General features: G+C 32.8%; 3 protein-coding genes across 7 annotated transcripts; 2 read left to right on the forward strand and 1 right to left on the reverse strand.

The window, feature by feature from the left end:
* Positions 1–1,833: 1,833 nt before the first annotated feature.
* Positions 1,834–5,678, forward strand: LOC18045633 (general transcription factor IIF subunit 2). 3 transcript variants are annotated; one of them, XM_024186165.1, is made up of 7 exons: positions 1,834–2,296; positions 3,770–3,887; positions 4,436–4,566; positions 4,660–4,728; positions 4,875–5,021; positions 5,219–5,344; positions 5,440–5,678. In XM_024186165.1, the coding sequence occupies exons 1-6, from the start codon at positions 2,054–2,056 to the stop codon at positions 5,333–5,335; spliced, it is 825 nt and encodes a 274-aa protein (XP_024041933.1). In that variant the 5' UTR covers positions 1,834–2,053; the 3' UTR covers positions 5,336–5,344; positions 5,440–5,678. The 3 variants fall into 3 exon arrangements, with proteins under 3 accessions (XP_024041933.1, XP_006436265.1, XP_024041934.1); XM_006436202.2 differs by having other exon boundaries at positions 3,779–3,887; XM_024186166.1 differs by having other exon boundaries at positions 2,124–2,296; positions 3,760–3,887.
* Positions 5,679–9,099: 3,421 nt separating this feature from the next.
* Positions 9,100–11,689, forward strand: LOC18045634. The gene is made up of 4 exons (XM_006436203.2): positions 9,100–9,242; positions 9,972–10,128; positions 10,317–10,613; positions 10,764–11,689. Exons 2-4 carry the CDS (start codon positions 9,994–9,996, stop codon positions 11,388–11,390), a joined length of 1,059 nt encoding a protein of 352 aa, XP_006436266.1. The 5' UTR covers positions 9,100–9,242; positions 9,972–9,993; the 3' UTR covers positions 11,391–11,689.
* Positions 11,690–13,172: 1,483 nt separating this feature from the next.
* Positions 13,173–16,142, reverse strand: LOC112099304. 3 transcript variants are annotated; one of them, XR_002906099.1, is made up of 5 exons: positions 15,914–16,142; positions 14,995–15,738; positions 14,458–14,877; positions 13,519–13,589; positions 13,173–13,396 (listed from the first exon to the last, which is right to left on the reverse strand). XR_002906099.1 is itself a non-coding variant. In XM_024186678.1 (5 exons), the coding sequence occupies exons 2-5, from the start codon at positions 15,000–15,002 to the stop codon at positions 13,370–13,372; spliced, it is 405 nt and encodes a 134-aa protein (XP_024042446.1). In that variant the 5' UTR covers positions 15,003–15,738; positions 15,914–16,142; the 3' UTR covers positions 13,173–13,369. The 3 variants fall into 3 exon arrangements, 2 of the variants coding, with proteins under 2 accessions (XP_024042446.1, XP_024042447.1); XM_024186678.1 differs by having other exon boundaries at positions 14,458–14,756; XM_024186679.1 differs by lacking the exon at positions 14,995–15,738 and having other exon boundaries at positions 14,458–14,756.
* Positions 16,143–18,375: the final 2,233 nt, after the last annotated feature.

Here is an 18,375-nt window from a genome sequence, read left to right on the forward strand (position 1 = left end):
GATAAAGGCTGTCCAATTTGCTTACTGTGATTGTCGTTATAGTTATCATAGGTAATTTGGTCACATTTCTTCTTTTATGACCATCTCTTGATTCTCTCAAGAAAAGTTCTAGCAGTTCAGGTCTACCTCATTTTATGACGTGTTAACTTGCAATAGCAATGAAAACATTTTTAAGAAAATGACTGATACCTGAGAAGTTGTATAAATGGAATTATATTCTCCTTCATTTGAAAGAAGTAGCATTATAAATTATCTGTTAGTTTTTTATCAAAATACAAATTATCTTGCTACCTTGGCCAAAAGTAAAATGCTACTTGTCTTTGCAGGATGCAATATTAGGGAGCAATAAGGTCTTCAAAACATTTAAGCAAGAGATTGAGAAGGTATATTCTTATTTCTTATTTTCGCCAAGATTGTTTATAATTGATTAAGACTTATTTTTCATCATGGAATGATGACAATTTTCCATCATATTTTTGTGTATAAACTAGATGGCAAAATCAATCAAGGAACTCAAGCAGGAAAACATGTTCCTGAAGAGAAAATGTGAAACATCAGACATTATCCGTATAGAACTGTTGAAGTGGTTAGTTGGTTTGCATGTTCAGGTTTTTATTCTTTCTTTCGTCAACAATAACTATGTCATTTCAATACATCACAAGACAATTCTTCATAAGATGGACAATTCCAGGTTTTCTTGTTGCCTTGTTCATCCTCCTCTATGGCAGGCGCTTTAACTTGTATCATATTGTTTCTTGCTGTTTTTTGTTTTGTCTTGGTTCAATGGCACATGACAATCTTTTGACTGTTAGTATCAAGTCCTTGCCGTGTTTTTGTTTCACAAACTTACTTTAGTTACACTCTGCCTGCCCTGTTCCAGAGATCATCTGTCTTGTCACTTGTCTTTATTTTATGAAGTGAATAATCTTGTACATAGATTTAGACTTCTCCTTTGCCCAAGCAGCGCGAACGATTGAAGAAACGACTGGAGGAATCCAAGAACCAGAAGGAATAAATAGAATCGTTGTGCTGATCACTTCAGGCAGAAGGAAAACTAAATTCTGTGCGAAACAACTCAGATTCAGCTCCCGTATAAATATTAAATACTAACGGATAATATATAACCCAAGTATATGAATCGTACAAAGAAATTTGTAGCTTATATCTTGAATAAACATACCAAATTATCAATCCCATCTATGAGTTTACATTTGATAGGAATCTAAGACTTCAATAATAGAGCATTCTAATTTAATTGCTTTGGTTTGCAATTTCCTCACACGGATTTTGCCATTTCAGGACTTCTGGGCAGTAACATTGTCAGTCTCCTGGATAACTTAATCGAGATTGCTTTGTAATGTTGCTTCAGCTGAAAGCTCATGAAATAGGAAATTCTCGTCTTCTTGATTAGGCAACTTGGGAAGGGGACCTGTAAAGAGTGGCTGCTGCCCTGGAAAGTGCTTCTGCCTAGTGATTTTGTGAGCCTATAATATTGAACTTGAGACGAGCCTGCCTGCGCGCCTGCACTGCTATAAAAAACGACTCATATAATTTGATTCTGTGGAGATTTGGACCGCCGAGATACGAACAGAACCAAAGTGCCATTTATTGCATCTCATACAAATCCCACGCTAACTTGACTGATTTTACAAATTTGGTGATGATGCATTTAAGATTATGGTTTAAAAGAATAATTCAAAGACGGCGGTTTCAACTGCCAGATTTCTTTTGTTGGGTCAAACTCGAAAATAAGTTGAATAATCATAACAAAGAGAAAAAAATTTTCGTGCAACTGATTGGACAGTTTTGTTGCGACTCGCTCCATATAAATTTCCAATACTTAAAAAGTGGACCAGCAGACGCAGTTATGCTGCGGTTCCTATTGTTTTTCGACCAGTGTAAATATCCCGTAACGTGTTAGTTTGCTACAATAATAAACAAAACAGAGTTATGTAGTAGGATAAATAAAATCACCAAAACAAACAAAATCCAAAAACCGTTCCATTCATTTTCTCCCGCAATCACAAAACCCAACAATTCCGATTCAAATTCCATGGACGAAGGCAATAACAGCGGCAAAGGCAATACAATTGGTGGGATTGTGGATACGAGCAAGTGGGATAGATCAATGTGGCTAATGAAGTGCCCTGCATTAGTCTCTCGCTCCCTTAAGATTCCTTCTTCTGACAATGATGATGATGATTCCGCTCGCCCTGTCGCCAAAGTCATCCTCTCCATCGACCCTCTTCAATCCAATGAAGATTCTTCATCGTCATCGTCATCGTCATCTACTCGGGTACTCATTTTATTTTTTAATTATACACTCCAACAAATTCTACTCTGCGTCAGCGTCAATCATTTTTTGCCTCTAGATAAACATAGTCGTATGCATATAAATTCGCATTGTGTTTATTTGTGAGGGTTTCTTCTTGTTTATGTGCATACATTTGTTATTTATGTGAAATAATATTTGTGGGTTTCTTTTTCTTTTCTTTTCTTTTCTTTTTTAATGGGTATTGCATGCATTTTTTAGTTTTCCTTTTTACTACAATATTGGTTTATTATTAATTTGGCTTTGGTTTGCATTCTTTTGTTAAACATAGTTGGTGTTATGGGTTCTTGGTTTATTTCCATTTTAGTCTTTTGTTTATTTCTTTATTGTTTGTTCTGTGGAATTCACTGCTACACGAGTGAGATTTATGTTGACATTCTCAAATTTTTTGTTAGAATTTTAAATTAGGGATTTAACTTCACTGTTGGAATTTTCAAGTTCTGTGTTGGCGACTGCAATGTTATACCAATGTATGATCACTTAGTATCGAGGTTCTTTTATGTCGATACTGTACATTACTGTTTCAAATTCTTTTAGGATTTTACAGGTTTTGTATTTGCTTCTTTGGCGATCATGGGTTCACATTAAACAGCATTATTCCTTCCAGTATTGTTTTTCAGTGATTTAAGATGTGTCCTAGAAAATCCGTGTCTTTGAGTTCTCTTTGCAACCCAGGCGAGGACTGGTGTTTGGTCATAGCCTACTTTGAATTAAATGCTACTCCAAAAGTGAGCTTCTAACAAGTAAAAGCTTAACATTTTCAATTTCCCCTCCTCCCACCTGCATTGATAGTAATTTTAGTGAAAAGAAAGTAAACACTATTTGAGCATTGAATTGAAAAGTAGTCATCCTATAAATAACAAAGAAAGGACCCTAGATAGAGGAGAATGTTTCGTTGATTTCTTGCCTCTGTTAGTGACAACCTTTTTTTATACAGTAATGTGGATTATTCCAAACCAATTGATGAAAAACAAAATAAAATAAAATAAATTCTCTTTTACTTAATTATCACTATTTAGAATATATGTAAAAACAATTTCAAAAATATATGTAAAGTCATTTTTAAAAATTCAACTGAATATCTTTATCCACTTCCTTTGGCATGATTTCTGGCTTTTCTTTGTAGAATTATCCAGAAGAGGTGGATCATGAGTGACCATTTCTTCCACCCCCTTTTTCCACGTTGTCTTCAAGTTTTCAGTAGTTCAGATTTTCTCTCTTGGCCTAACGCACTTTTCACTGTTGTTCTTTTATTTAAGATGAAAGGTAGTAACTCTATTAATCTTGTTTATATTTCTGCATGATGTACTAATTTGTCTAATTTATCTGCAAGGATAAGCTTCTTTTATTAATACATTTCAGCCTCTGGGAGAAATATTGTTCTGTTTCTTACATTTATCCCTATATTCTCTATCATCTTATATAAGTTGTTTGAAGGATACTCAGTTCACTATGGAATTGATCAGCACTGAATCTGGAAATGCTCCCAAGCGTTACTCCATGGATATGTCTAAAGACTTGATTCCAATGTCCGTGTTTGCAGAGTCATCAAATGGTAAGCATTTTTCCCATTGTGTTTCTTATTCTAATATTTTCTTGGCATGGCCATAGTGCTTCTCTAATGGTTCACTAGCTTATTATTTTGATTTGACATGATATCATCAACTTTCGCTTTGTTCTTTTTCTCATTTTCTTTCTGTGGAAATTGAACATAGAAGGCAAGCATGACTTGTTAGAGTGCTTCACTTCAAGGCAAAGACCTCCTAAATTTTCAACTTTATTTGAAAGTTTTGACTAAAGTTCTGTATACAACTTTGGCATTAACAAGAAATTAAAGTACAAATAGAATAAAGTGTGTGACCATTGTGTTCTGACATCTGAGTTTATCTTCAATAACCTAAAACCACAAAATTTTGCTTCATGTCCATGCCAGTTTATACACCCGCCAATGAGCAAACACATCAGTAATTGTTCTATTTGGAGCCTAATGGTACAACAAACCTTTTCTTTCTCGCAGTTTGATTGGCATTTCCTGTCTTTGAAGAAATTGAAATTTTACTTGAGAAACTCAACTAAAGCAGGTGTAATCCTTTTGCGTTGCAGGAAAGATATCTGTCGAAGGAAAAATAAAGAACAAATTTGACATGAGGCCTCATCATGAGAACATGGAGAACTATGGAAAACTCTGCCGTGAACGGACAAATAAGTATATGACCAAAAGTAGACAGATACAGGTTATCCAAAATGCTTATGGTGATTGTGCTTATAGTTATTATAGGTAATTTGATTGCCTTTCTGTTTTAATGACCGCTTTATGATTCTTTCAGGTCATCGACAATGACAATGGATCTCATATGAGGCCTATGCCAGGGATGATGATTTCTACTGGATTTACTGTACTTTGGCTAACTTCCTTTTTATGTTCAGTGGAATTGTGTTTTGCTCTTTGCTATTTCTGGGAGAATCCTTTTTTCAGTATACATTCAAGTGAGACTAATCTTATAACATAGACCATATAAGGAGAGCTGCTGTTTTGAAATAGGAAAAGAAGAAACCGCAACCAAAGGGATCAGAAGTGAAAAGAACAAGAAGGGATCGTGGAGAGATGGAAGACATTATGTTTAAGCTCTTCGAAAGGCAATCAAATTGGACTTTAAGACAACTTATCCAAGAGACTGATCAACCTGAAGTATGTATTTTGATTGCTTGGTTTCTGCATGACATTTTTAATACTTGCTCTGGATGCTTGTTTTTAGTTCTTTTAAAAATTATTATTGCTAAAAGTAAATGAACAGTTTGCCACATAGACCTATGCAAGCTATTTAAAATAAACATTATATCGTTGAAAAGTTTTGAGGATTTTCTTTTGACCTGTTCCCTCTGCAGCAATTTCTGAAAGATATGCTTAAGGACCTCTGTGTCTACAATAACAAGGGAAGTAATCAAGGATCTTATGAGTTGAAGCCAGAATACAAGAAAGCAGCCGATGGTCCAGCTTCCTAATATGTCCTTGTATGTTGGCTAATTCCTCTGGACTAGCTTGGTATTGATTTAAATTATTTCTTACCATTTCGAAACTTCTTTTCTTATGCCTTCCTTTTGAACAGAATCAAATGTATATTCTCCAATGCAAGAGAGAAGACTGAGAAGGAAACGATGAGTATTTCTACTTCCATTGCTTTAGTTCTCATTTCTAGGCTTTCCGGCGCATAACGATCCTGGTGTTCTTATCCATTTTCCTTGTATCAAAATTTTGAAACATAGTTAAAGCAAATCAATGTCATGTGGCAAAATTCTTTCATGTTATGATAGCCTTGATGATCATTTTTGCTTGGGAAAATATTCATCATCCACCCGTTAACTTTTTTAAAAATACACAATTCCTTTTTTTTACTGAAATCCACCTAAAGTCATATTTTGTTTCACTTTTTCACTTCCGTTTGGAATCTGTTAAGAAAACTAACAGAAACTTAAAAAAAGACCATTTTACCCCCAAAACGAAAATTATAATTTTACCCTAACAATGCCAAAAATAATCAGATTTAATGATGAATATCATTATTGGTACGTTAATGAAGTACAAAAAAATCTTAACTACTAGAGATTATAACTCAATGAATAATAAAACTCTACTTATCTTAAATTCAATTGATGGTTTGCGAGATTGGGCTATTTTTAATACTACTGTTATAATTTAGCATTCTAATTACAAACATATTTTTAAAAAAAAAATGCATTTGATGGTTGTGAAATTAATTTCTTTATTAACCGATGGAAAAAATAATTAGATTTAATCTGATTATTTTTGGCAATTTTTAAGGTGAAATTGTAATTTTTGTTTTGAGGCGTAAAATGGTCATTTTTTTAAGTTTCTATTAGTTTTCTTAACGGATTCCAAACGGAAGTGGAAAAGTAAAATAAATTGTAACTTTAGGTGGATTTCAGCAAAAAAAAAAAAAGAATTATGTATTTTTTAAAAAGTTGAAAAAAACGGATGGACGGTGGATATTTTTCTTTTTTACTTATATATATGTAAATATACGTGTCATGTTGCATCTGTTTTTATTTTATATGTCATTTGGCAAAATTGCTTCATGTTATGATAGCCTTGATGAGCTTTTTTGCTTATATGTGTAAATATATGCATCATGTTGCGGCTGTTTTTATTTTGGCACATTCTGTATCACCATTTATTTTACTAATTTTTCTAGTGGAAGCAACTGCATTATTTTCTTTTTCCCCAAATATTTCTTTAAAATGAGTGAGTAGGTAAAATCTAAAATGATTCTTTTGTCTTCTCTCTCTCTCCTAGATTTAAATTCTATGGTCAACCGAAAAAAAAATTACTTGAAAAACAATCAACTAATCCCCGACAGGCTATTCCAAACCAACTATGTACTTCGGCTGCAAATTGAATTTCTTCATACTAATTGTTTGTTCGTCCTATTAAGGTCTAGCGTGAAGATTCTAGAGAAAAAAAAAATGGAAAATTAAGAAAAACGTAAATCAAAATATGCATAAATGAAATGGTCTTACAGTCATGGGCGTCGTGTGGCAGCAGAATTAAGTAAGTTTCAAAGAAGATGGGTTTAATCATTACTCAGCTGAAGGTGTAAAAATGCTTCAATGATTTGATTTTAGTTGTGCAGCATAAAAGGATAAAAACTGACTTACAATGAAATATTAAGATCCTGTTTGGGATTGAGATGTTATAACTTTTAAGTTACAGCTGCTGTGAAAAAAAATACTGTAACTATAAAACAAAAGTTAATAATATGAAGTAATATAAATTTAAAATAATAATTTTGACAAAATTATGAAAAAAATTTAATAAATTTTTCTTCATACAAGTGAAAAATCACATCAATATAACTTTTAAATTACAGCAGTTATTGTTTACTAAACACTTTAGTACTGTAACTTTTAAATTATAATTGTCCAACCTGAATCCCAAACACATTCTACGTAGCTTTGTCAAGTAATCAATTTTTCAAAATAAAGATTTCATACATGATTAAAATTGTTATGGTAAGTGAAGTATCAACGTCAGGGAAATCAATTTTAATATTAATTTGTGTGCAAAAATTCTGTCTAAGCATTCGACAAAATTTTTAAAGTTCTATTGACTTTATATAAAGAATTAATCAATTCTATGCAGCATGGTTTTGTAGAAGACCATGTCGTGGATATTTTATTTATTTTATTTTTTTAAAAAAAAGTCTTTTATGAAATTGAATAAGGTGATGACAAAATAGACCTATTAATAAATTAATCCAAAAATCTCATCCTCTCCTGTCCCCAAACCAATCCTTGTGAGGGTAGGTTTTCTCGTTCCTAGTTAGAAAAGAAAAGAAAAATAAAATAGAATATTGATTACTCAAATTTTATTAAAAATAAAATCCATCATTACATTTTTAATAAATTACTTCTATTTAATAGATTACAATCATTCGAAATTGATCCAAATCAATTAGATTTGAGCAGAGCAGAACAAACTAAACAAGGACGGTCATGATTAGCAAGAATTAATGAATTGTTATGTTTGTAACATTTACCATTGAAATGCTTATAAAATTGGGTACAAAATTTATGTCGCAAATGAGATCAATTAGATTTGGCAAATTGATGTCAATTAGGATTTACGGTTTGATAAATAGAGATTGTCAGTTTCTTTTATTGAAATTAATATATATCATGTTAGTTAATTTCATAATATCCAAAAATCCTCTTAGCACAACAAATTTAAGGAAAAAGAGGGATAAATGAGTTATTCGTTTAATATTTTTTCTTAAAAATATAAAATAATAATTATTGTAAGAAAAAAGTTTAAAGATAAAAAATATGAAAAATAATATTTATTATAAAAATATTTAAAAATAAAAGAGTAAAATTATTTAAAAATAAAAAGTACGAAAAGTCTTATTATTAATTTCTATTCACATTGAATCCTATATTTCTTATTTTTGTAGTATTTAAATTTCAATTTATATGATTCATTTCATTTATAATCAATATGTATAAAATTGTATTTGAAAATAAAGGTAATCCTATAGAGTTATAGTGCCAAAAAGATTATTAAGTATTACGAAAATAGTAAGGAATAAGTAATATATGTTAATTTCATTAAAAGGGAATAACAATCTTTCTTTGACAAAAAAAAAGTCAATTACATTTTAGGACTCGACAATTCGATGTTTACATTGATATTTCTATTTTTGTGGAAGCAAATCAAATTACATTATTTTATGAATAGGGTAAAAAAAATATTACTTTTATTACGTGTTATTAAAAAGAAAAAAAAAACTATTGAGATCGTTTGTTTATGAAAATAAAAACTAGAAATAGAACGATTTTTTTATTTTACTTTTTTTTTTAATTCCTTTATCATTATTGGGATCAAATAGTAGAAGAAGAAGCAATTATCAAAACGATACGTGGATAATTAATTTTACCCGGAACGAGATTTGTGGAGTTCTTCAGATGTGACAGTCTTTGAAAAATCATGAAATCAAGTCAAAAATGTCTAAAGATAAATTATCATTTATGCAATTATTTCAATTAAAATATCGAAAAAAAAATAATCGTGGAATACACACTCCACAGCCGTCGGCTAGCAACCATAAAATAAAATAAAATAAAAAGAAAAAGACAACACGCGCAATTATCATGGCAGTTATTGAACGCGCTGACCAAAGCGTGAGGGCCAAGGCGTGTGCTCAGCACGGCGTCGTTTACCTTCTCTCATTTTGGTAATATTATTTAATAATAATACACATATGAACCCATAAACGTTAAACAAAGAGCCAAGGCACCAGCTCTTTCTCTCCAATTCCACCTAACTCTCTCGCTCTCTCACATTGATTCGTTCCTTCGTCTCTGTCTCTCTCTCTCGGGTCTCTGCTCTTTTAAGGTATCATTTTAATTTTATCTTTTTTATGGGTTTTTTATTTGTACTTTTGTTATTATTATCGATGGCTATTCGTCCATTTGCATCACTTTTGTCTCGATTTTAACGTTTCTGGCTAATTTTATGCTTATTAACAATTGGGTTTTTCTGGGTTTTTGTTATAATGATCTGTGCATTAATAATAATTCATTTTCATTTTTGTTACGGTTTCATGTTGGCACCAAAGTTGACTTTGTAATTTAGATCATTGTGGATGTTTGATTCGATGTCGATATTAAAAAGAAAAATGCTAAGGAATTGTTCAAATTTTGATCCGTACAACTTTTGCGTATTGTGATTGTTTATTAAGATTCATGAAGTCACAGATCGTTGATTTTGCTATGAGTCTCAGTTATCTAATATGTGCAGGTCTGCATGTTTACTTTGTTTTAGTTAATTGTGGAGGGAAATTTGCTTTTTAGTAACAAGACTTGATAAAGTCTTGATAAATTATTGTGTTGTAAAGTTGGACATGCTTGGATGGTTTTGGCTGTGTACGAAGTTGTTTTTGTAGTTACTTGATTGCTCTTTACTTTTACTTTTCTATGTAGTTCTTTTGTTTGAACCTTAATAGATATTCACTTAAGCTGGTTTTTAACCTGTTGAGATTTTGGTTATAGAATTGGATTTTGCATTTTATGACTTGAAAAGCTCTGTTGACATTATTGCTGATGCCTTTTCTTCTGCATACAGGTGATTTTGCTCTGCAATCATAATGGGTTGTTTCTTCAGAGGCCTGAACGATGAGTCGGGAGCTTCTCAGCTGAACATTCTTAGGTGTCCATTTTTGAGGAACATTAATGAGCCCACTAATTTCTCCTTTGCGTCGTCCTTGCCCTTCCCAATGCCTGTAAGTTATTTATTTTTGCTTACTTATTCTTTTAGATCAGGCATTTTTTGCCTTCATCCGTTACTTGCATCATCTTATTGTGCCACACTTAGTTGCGTTGCTTGTGGATTTTCCTTTTGTGTTGTCCCTTTTCCCAAATTTAATTGAACTCCTTGTGACTCATGCCGTCTTCTATTTCTTTTGCTCAGGTACGTGCAGCAAAAGGTCCAATTTTTGAAGATGGTCCAAATTTTGATATGGCTTTCAGGCTCTTCCATGGGAATGATGGAGTAGTCCCACTTTCTGAAAGATCGTTTGTGAGACCTGATGTATCAGAGCCTGAGTTAAAAGCACCCCAGTTCAATCCTTTAGCTGCAAAAGCAGCCACCATCAGTCTGTCGTCCTTTGGACCTGGAGGGCCATTCAGTTTTGATTCATTTTCAGACAAGTGGAAGAACCAAAAGAAAAAGCCGTCGAAACCCTCCAAGAAAGAGTCTTCTTCAAAGGTAGAACCCACTTGCATTTGGCAAATTTAATAAACAATAATATGGCTTCTGAAAATTAAAATGTGAAGACTGTCGTTATTTCTCCCTGAATGCGGATTTCAGATTTCTTCTTTGGCGGTCTCTTGACATGTTTATACGTTGATGTTTCAGGGAGGAGACTCCAATCATGAGGCTATGAGCAATGAGTGGCTGCAAACTGGGAACTGCCCAATTGCTAAGTCATATCGTGCAGTAAGCGGTGTACTGCCACTGGTTGCAAAGGTTTTTCAGCCTCCTCCTGGAATGAAATATAAGTGCCCACCAGTGGTAGTTGCAGCCCGAGCAGCTATAGCACGAACTGCTTTCGCAAAGAGTCTCCGTCCGCAACCCTTGCCTGCAAAAGTACTTGTGATTGGGATGTTGGGCATGGCAGCAAATGTTCCTTTAGGTATATGGAGGGAACACACTGAAAAGTTCTCTGTATCCTGGATTGTCGCTGTCCATGCAGCTGTTCCTTTCATAGCCATGATGAGGAAGTCTGTGTTGATGCCTAAGTCTGCTATGGCATTTACCATTGCAGCATCTGTATTGGGACAGGTCATTGGTTCGAGGGCAGAGCGATACCGTATGAAGGCAGTAACTGAGAAAAGTGTAACTCTCAAGGAAAAGTCTGTCGGAAGTGCAAGTCAGTTACAGGTTGTTGCCGTTAATGGCGGGCATTGTGCTGAACCTGCAAAATGGGATTCGGTTTCTCTCCAGGTGGCAAAATCATCTTCTTCTGCGGATGTATTTTGTTGATCTTGATGTTGTTTCGCCGAGTATATCTGCTGATTGATTGTACCTCTATATCCTACAGATTGATTATCGTTTTGAGTAATTTAAAAAAAAAAAAAAGTATGTTCATTCCTTTCTTGTAAAAGACCACTTTTCGGGTGCTGATCAATTAATAAGAGAGATGAAAGTAAGAGACTGAATAATCATGTGCTCCGGCGGTTGAGTTTATTTCTGTTTTTTTTTTTCCTTTGGTGTAAAAGAAGACATCTTTTTCCGTTGTTGAGAGAATAATGTAGATCAAAATATGAGAACGATTTGTATTTTATTAAGGTTCATTTTCAATTACCGTGGAATTTGCAAAAATAAAGAAAAAAAAAAAAACAAAACAAAACAGCAGTTGAAGCTTGCAAAGATTGACAATTTGTCATGAATATTTTCAGCCGAGCGGTGGAGAAGACGGTGAGGCGGGTACAACTTGCATTGGAATTTCAAACAAAGCCAGCTTCATTCTTTGACTTAATCATTATTATTATTACTATTATTCCAGCTGCTACTCCCACTACTTCACGTGTCTTTGAATTTGGTGCTGTTTCAACAAACTTATGCGACTCGGTCGCTGTCATGTTCATTGTTTTCTTTAGCCTGCGTGGACAGGTTCCAGAGGAATGGGCCATGAAAGGGACCGGCATTGTAGCCGGTATGCTTAGAGAGCCCGGCTGTTTTTGGCTGCCATTTGGTGAAATCGGTTTTACTTCTTTTTTTTTTTTAATATTTAAAAAATAAATTAAATTAATGTATTAATTAAAAAATTGTGAAAAAATATCATTAATAGTAAGAAGAAAAATTGAATAAATAGAAATTCCATGTTTCATCATCCTAATGTTTAATTCCTTAATATATGCACCAAATTAACCAAACATATGTAATAACTCTTAGATGATGCTTGGTTTAAAGAAAGGAGAGGAGAGGAGTGAAATGGAGGGAAAGGGAGAAGAAATGAGAAGAGAAGAATAATGAAATGAAATTTTATTGTTTGGTTTAACATAAAATTTCATAAGAAAAGAAATTATAATTTTTTTAATTGGACAAATTTATCTTTTGCCTTAATATTAAACTATCAATACTAGAAATTTAATATAATATAAACTTCCGTCTATTTAAAAAAGATTAAAAAAACAAAAACATATATATACACACACAAAATTAATGTGAATAAGCCAAAATCAAATGCACTGACTAACTTGATCTTGGATTCTTGGTAGCTAGTGTACGAGTAATCTTGGTATTGTTGCGGTTTAGTTTGGTTGGATTTACAGAATAAGATCTACAAAATAAGTAGTCGGGTGTGCTTAAATACAATTACTTCTTAGTGCTTGTATTTGTTGAGAATACCGATTCTTCTTCCTCCCTTTCTTTTTTGGGTTAATATTTGGCATTTAGATTGAATCATGGCTGAAGAGCTGTTAAGACATTCAACCGTTTGAACTCATGTTCACATATAAGTCTTTAAGACTTCATATTCTCGCATCATTTGTTTCCTTTTTTTAATTTAAAAATTATGATGCAAAGTTTTGTGTTTATGGTAATCATTATTCTTAATATTTTTAAGTGGTTCGTAATGTACTTCTAGACATTTGGTGTCAAAATGTGTACAAGTAGAATAACTTTATGGCATAAAATTATAGAATTAGCTCAAAATTAGATAAATTATTCAGACGGGCATTAATTACCTCTCACTAATTAATCTCAACTGTTGATTGTCCATAAGATCCATGCAATATTATATACCTCCTTCGAAATCAGTCGGAGAAGAAAATATAGTCACCAATGGCATGAAGATGATTAAAATAAATACAAGCATTCAATTCAAGTGCAAAAGCACTAGAATACAATCCTGAAGTTAAATTTCAATGAGGTGCTCTACAACTACAGTTTGAAATTTCTTTTAGAAAGCTAAGAAGACTTACCATTTCCAAAATCAATTTTAACAATTAAGCATGCCTCTAGTGCTGAGCTGAAGGGTACAATTTCTGCAAAAGAAAAATGGCTATCAATCATGATTGCCAAAACTGGAAAAAAAAAAAAAAAGAAGCAGAAGAAGAACAATTAAGCAACAAAATCAACAGCAACTACTCCATCTAAACAGTATTACCTTGGGCTTAGCATGTAGAACCACCTCTTTACTCATTCTCTGAAGGTGCCTCAGGGATATCCTGGAAATATCTGCAATCACACGGGAAAAGGATATAGATCGTCAATTAAAGTAGTTTACTGAAAATAAAGAAATGAAGACCATGACTCGTAAGCATTAATATACATTATGTTCACATTCTCGTAGCTACGACAACAGAGATTAAAAAAGACAACATGGTAGATTTTTAGTACCCTCAGAAACCATGGAGAGGTTATGTTAAAAATACCAAGGAAATATTTAATTGTTAATAAACTGGAAAGAAAAGGGGATCTCAAGAAAATATAACCAGTAAATTTCTCAAACAACACTTTGAAACATACTTCAGAAAACCGCATCATCTGTATTCAGTAGCCTACGATCATAGTTCAGCCAAGTTTTTGCCAAATATCTAAAAAATATGTTAAACATCTCATACATAGAAGGAGAAGCATGACAATTTGCATTTCGCAACTTCACAGTGAAGAATAAAGGAAGCATACATGAATTAAAGGAAAAGCACAGAAATTACCCAAGTATTTTTTGGCACCATCAAATGTAACCTTTGTTTAGAAAATATTCTAAGAATGATTCCAATAGCTATTAACATAACATGTATCATCAGGCTTTGATCAGGTGGCAACTATTGAATCTCCCAATTACTAGGTGTTACAAATATAAATATAAGCCTTTTTACCTCTTGAATGCTAATAAGAATGACAGAGAACATCCTAGAACAAATGTGAGCAAAAACAAACTTAAAGATTGCAACTTTATAGTCCAAAATATGCACTTAACTATTTCCAGACATTCATTTTATATAGATTGCAACTTCATCTTTTTTACCAACAGCAAGGCTAGCAAATCACACTAAAACCAGTAAAAAAAATGACTAATAACAAAAGTTCATGAGATGAGTACCTTCCACATCTCTATTGGGGTGGTTGTGATGGTGAGGGCGGTAGAGGAAACCCAAAAGTTGTAAAGAGCCTTTGCTAGCCGTCCAGAAGAATTCGCTAGCTATCAACAAGCTATTGTTGCTGATCATAGAGGCACCGCTGCTTGGCAAAGAGTCGCAACTACTCATCAATGACATGCTACTGAAATGCTTCAAATTGCATATAAAGTTGGTTCTGCTTCCTGGACATACTAAGAACTTCACACAACAACTGCTGAACTGGATCTTCATAAGCTTCTGCAATAAGACGATCAGCCTGAGGCTGCACTATGCCACGTTTATTCAAAAGTTGATCGGGGGAAAGCACATCATTCAGTATGCAAGATTCGGATATATCCATATTAGAGTAAAACATCGTCACAAGATTCGGATAAACATTCTCCCTAATAATCAATGCATTGATCAAACCCATATTCTCTAGCAAAGTCTTAAGAGTTCTTCTACGAATAGATAAGTTTTCCAAATTGTCTAAATTTAGAAAGTAAGAATCGAGTACAGACCTAGACATAAACCGATTGTAAAATCATTTCCTTAAGGGTGGAGTTCGAAAATGAGTGGCAATGAATTCAAGGATGTCTTCAGGTCGTTCCAGTTGCCTCAGAGCCAAATGCTTGCATTTCTGACCACCCTTTAATTTGTCTCCACTAGCCATTGGTATTTACAATAATCACCCCAAATCCCCAAATTGATTTCGTAAATTTTTGTCTCAAATTAGTGACTTTCAACTGATTAGATTGAAGGCTGAGGTGTTTTAAGAAAATGTGTGGGTGAAATTTGTTCAATAAAGCGCAAGAGATGGGTCAATTTAGAGGATTTTGCTTCGGCCAAACAAGGGTTTACGGTTTAGGTATCTCTCAAAATAGTGACGAAATCGCGGGCTTATGATGAAAACCAAGTTAGATTGATGAGAAATGATTGAGAGATGTTACAAAAAGCAAGAAAATTGGTTGAAATTGAAGATTTTTAGAGAGAGAGAGAGAGAGAGAGGACGACTGCAAGAGCGAGAATGGCTACCAAACAGTTAGCAACTTTTCTAAGCAGCTATAGCTTCTTCCAATGTAGAACCCAATTGCCTAGCTGCTTCATTTGATCCCACTAGCCGGTTCCCTTGCCTTTCCTCATCTTTTTCCTTCGTTTCTTCATCTTCTCTCCCTAAAACCCTAAACCCACACCTCTCTCTCACTACAACCCACCATTTTCTTATGCTTTTCTTGCCGAGTTCATGCTCCCAAACCATTAATCATCTGTTCAACAACAATTTTTCGTCATCTAAACACCATTTTTCTACTTAAAATTCATAAATCCCTAATTATTTCACATACCACAAACAATTTAATATAGCACATAAACCCCTAATTGTTTCACATATCATTTCAGTTGTCACCACAAAAACCATAAGAATCAAGATTACCTCCTTACCTTGTATTTAACTCCAAATGAAAGAGAACGAGAGGCAGATGTGTTCAACGGCTCAAGATGGCACCAACCAATTGATGGATTCGACTTGTTGTTTGCTGTGTGGGAGATGGCCGCTTCGATTTTATGTGATTAGTAAATAAATCCAAGAGACAAATTAGTGATTTCAGAGAGAGACAATGAGAGACGTGAGAGAGATGTTACAAATTTGAAGGAGGGAAATTGTTAGGGATTTGAAGGAGGGAAAATATAATGAATTTTTAGCAATTGGTTTAATATTTATTTTTAATTTACATTTAATCTCAACCGTTGGATCCATTTTACTTGAATCCAATGGCTACATTTAGAAACCAGTACAATGCGCTGGGCATTGTAGCTTTAACCCAATTTTAAATTAAGTGTTCTTTCTTTTCTTTAGAATAAAATAATATAAAAAAAGAAAAGAAAATTCGATAAGAAGGATTTTTAGAGTAATATTGGAATAAAGGTTCTTTTATTTTAACCAAATAAAGATAAATTAAAAAATAAAAAATACACATTAATATAATATATTTTGTCCTATAATGTGTTGAGATTTATTGATTGTTTTAAAAATCGTTTTAAAAAGTCAAAATTATATAATCGTAAATTTTTGCATGTACGGTGTAAGTTTTATTTTAATCTAACCTAAATTGCTCCATGGACCCTGGATTATCTTCTACTAAACTCTTTAACTGACCGTAAATGATATTGTAATATTTTAATAAGGCTTCAAAAGAATTTATACACATTCTTCATTTTTATTTTTATTTTTTGACTAAAATGATTCCCCATTAAATCAAGGAAACTGAAGTATCATTACTGCAATCTCCGATAAGGTAAATTATAAATGGCATTTTATACCTTTACATAAATGGCATTATATAATAACTGACTAACAAATTATACGTATAACTCGCCAATCTCGTTTCGCAGCTGGTACCGTACGTAACAAAACTATGATGTCTGGCTCTTCGGAAAGAGTAGCCGTGTAGGGTTTTTAATTAAATACCCTTTAATAGTTTTAAAATTAGTTAAATAACTCCTCCTTTTTTGTTTTCATGAATATCCTAACAAATGTGAGCAAAGTCAGAAATACCCTTAATGAATGCATCAAATTCACTCAATGAATTCTCTTCATATTTCTTTCCTCATTTCTTTCACCCAAATTTATTTTTGCTGCCGATTCTTTCAAAATCTCTTAGAATCTCTCAAAATCTCTCATAATTTCTTACACAAATACAATTATGTATTTATTTCTTTAACACCCACTCTTTCTTTAAAGGTGCATTGCTTATTAAACAACCCAATAAGGTATGTTAATGTTGTTGGGTTTTAAATTTTTTAATTTTTAGGAAAATTTAGAAATTTTCCTCACATTACAATGTTTTTTTTTCACCATTTTTTCTTATACGTAGAAATATATACAATGCAGGTTGTTTTATTTTTTTTTCAGCAATATAACTTATTAATGGCGAAAATGTTTCGAGTCGTGCATTCTTTTGATACCGTGTACGTCATATAGTTAGTCATGTAGGTCGTGTAAGTAATATAGTCGTGTAAGTCGTGTAGGTCATGTAAGAAATATAGCCGTGTAGGTCATGTAAGAAATATAGTCGTGTAAGTCGTGTAAGTAATATAGTCGTGTAGGTCATGTAGGTCGTGTAGTTACTTGTATATGAATTTAATATTATTGTTTTTATTGTATCATCAGATATGATTTTGGTACGTGTGCTTATTCTCTTCAATGGTGAATGGATTGAGCAAAATGACGAGTATAAATTCAAAGGTTCAAAGACTAAAGGGATAATGATACCACGATCGACAACATATGCCGAATTGGTGGAGAAGATAGCTGAAGTTATTGATATAGATACTTCGGAATTCGAAATCACAATGAAGTTCAAACTTAAGACATTTGATCCTATGCCACCAGTTACAATTCAAACCAATGATGATGTGGAATTTTTTTAGATTCCAATTTAATTTCACTTCTTTTTTTTAATAATTTTCGTTGACATTTTGTGCATAGCAGCAAATATAAATTCTTAGCACAAATTAAGTCTTTAAAGAACTAAATTAATCTAATGATTAATGGAAAAATTCGTGTAATTTTAAAGTCACAATTAAACATATTACAGCCATTTAAAAAGTTTTTTTTTTTTATCTTCAAAGTGCTTTCTTCCTCTGGCCAAGCATACAAGCACACGAGGAATGCATGCATATAATTAATCCATGAAATCAATTAAGAAAAAAAATATCAACTATAGGAAATTAATGTAATATTATACACATAAGAACACTATTCGCAGTGATAAAATATTTCCACTCATAACTAGACATATCATAACTTACCATGGCTTATAATTGAAAATGAAGAATCTCTCTACCTAATGACATTTCACAAGGTAAAGGTATATGCATCATTCCAATTTATTGTGAGCCTA

This window comes from Citrus clementina, unplaced genomic scaffold (assembly GCF_000493195.1).
Source record: "Citrus clementina cultivar Clemenules unplaced genomic scaffold, Citrus_clementina_v1.0 scaffold_4, whole genome shotgun sequence".
Lineage (NCBI taxonomy): Eukaryota > Viridiplantae > Streptophyta > Magnoliopsida > Sapindales > Rutaceae > Citrus > Citrus x clementina.

Excerpts from the sequence above, each read along its gene's own strand:
- LOC18045633 (XM_024186165.1), top strand. The coding sequence starts at position 2,054 with ATGGACGAAGGCAATAACAGCGGCAAAGGCAATACAATTGGTGGGATT. Across the intron at positions 2,297-3,769 it reads CGTCATCGTCATCTACTCGG|GATACTCAGTTCACTATGGA; the intron begins GTACTCATTTTA and ends AGTTGTTTGAAG. Across the intron at positions 4,729-4,874 it reads TGATTTCTACTGGATTTACT|GAAAAGAAGAAACCGCAACC; the intron begins GTACTTTGGCTA and ends GTTTTGAAATAG.
- LOC18045634 (XM_006436203.2), top strand. The coding sequence starts at position 9,994 with ATGGGTTGTTTCTTCAGAGGCCTGAACGATGAGTCGGGAGCTTCTCAG. Across the intron at positions 10,129-10,316 it reads CCTTGCCCTTCCCAATGCCT|GTACGTGCAGCAAAAGGTCC; the intron begins GTAAGTTATTTA and ends TCTTTTGCTCAG. Across the intron at positions 10,614-10,763 it reads AGAAAGAGTCTTCTTCAAAG|GGAGGAGACTCCAATCATGA; the intron begins GTAGAACCCACT and ends TTGATGTTTCAG.
- LOC112099304 (XM_024186678.1), bottom strand. Across the intron at positions 13,590-14,457 it reads CCCCAATAGAGATGTGGAAG|ATATTTCCAGGATATCCCTG; the intron begins GTACTCATCTCA and ends GTGTGATTGCAG. Across the intron at positions 13,397-13,518 it reads TTCTACATGCTAAGCCCAAG|AAATTGTACCCTTCAGCTCA; the intron begins GTAATACTGTTT and ends TTTCTTTTGCAG.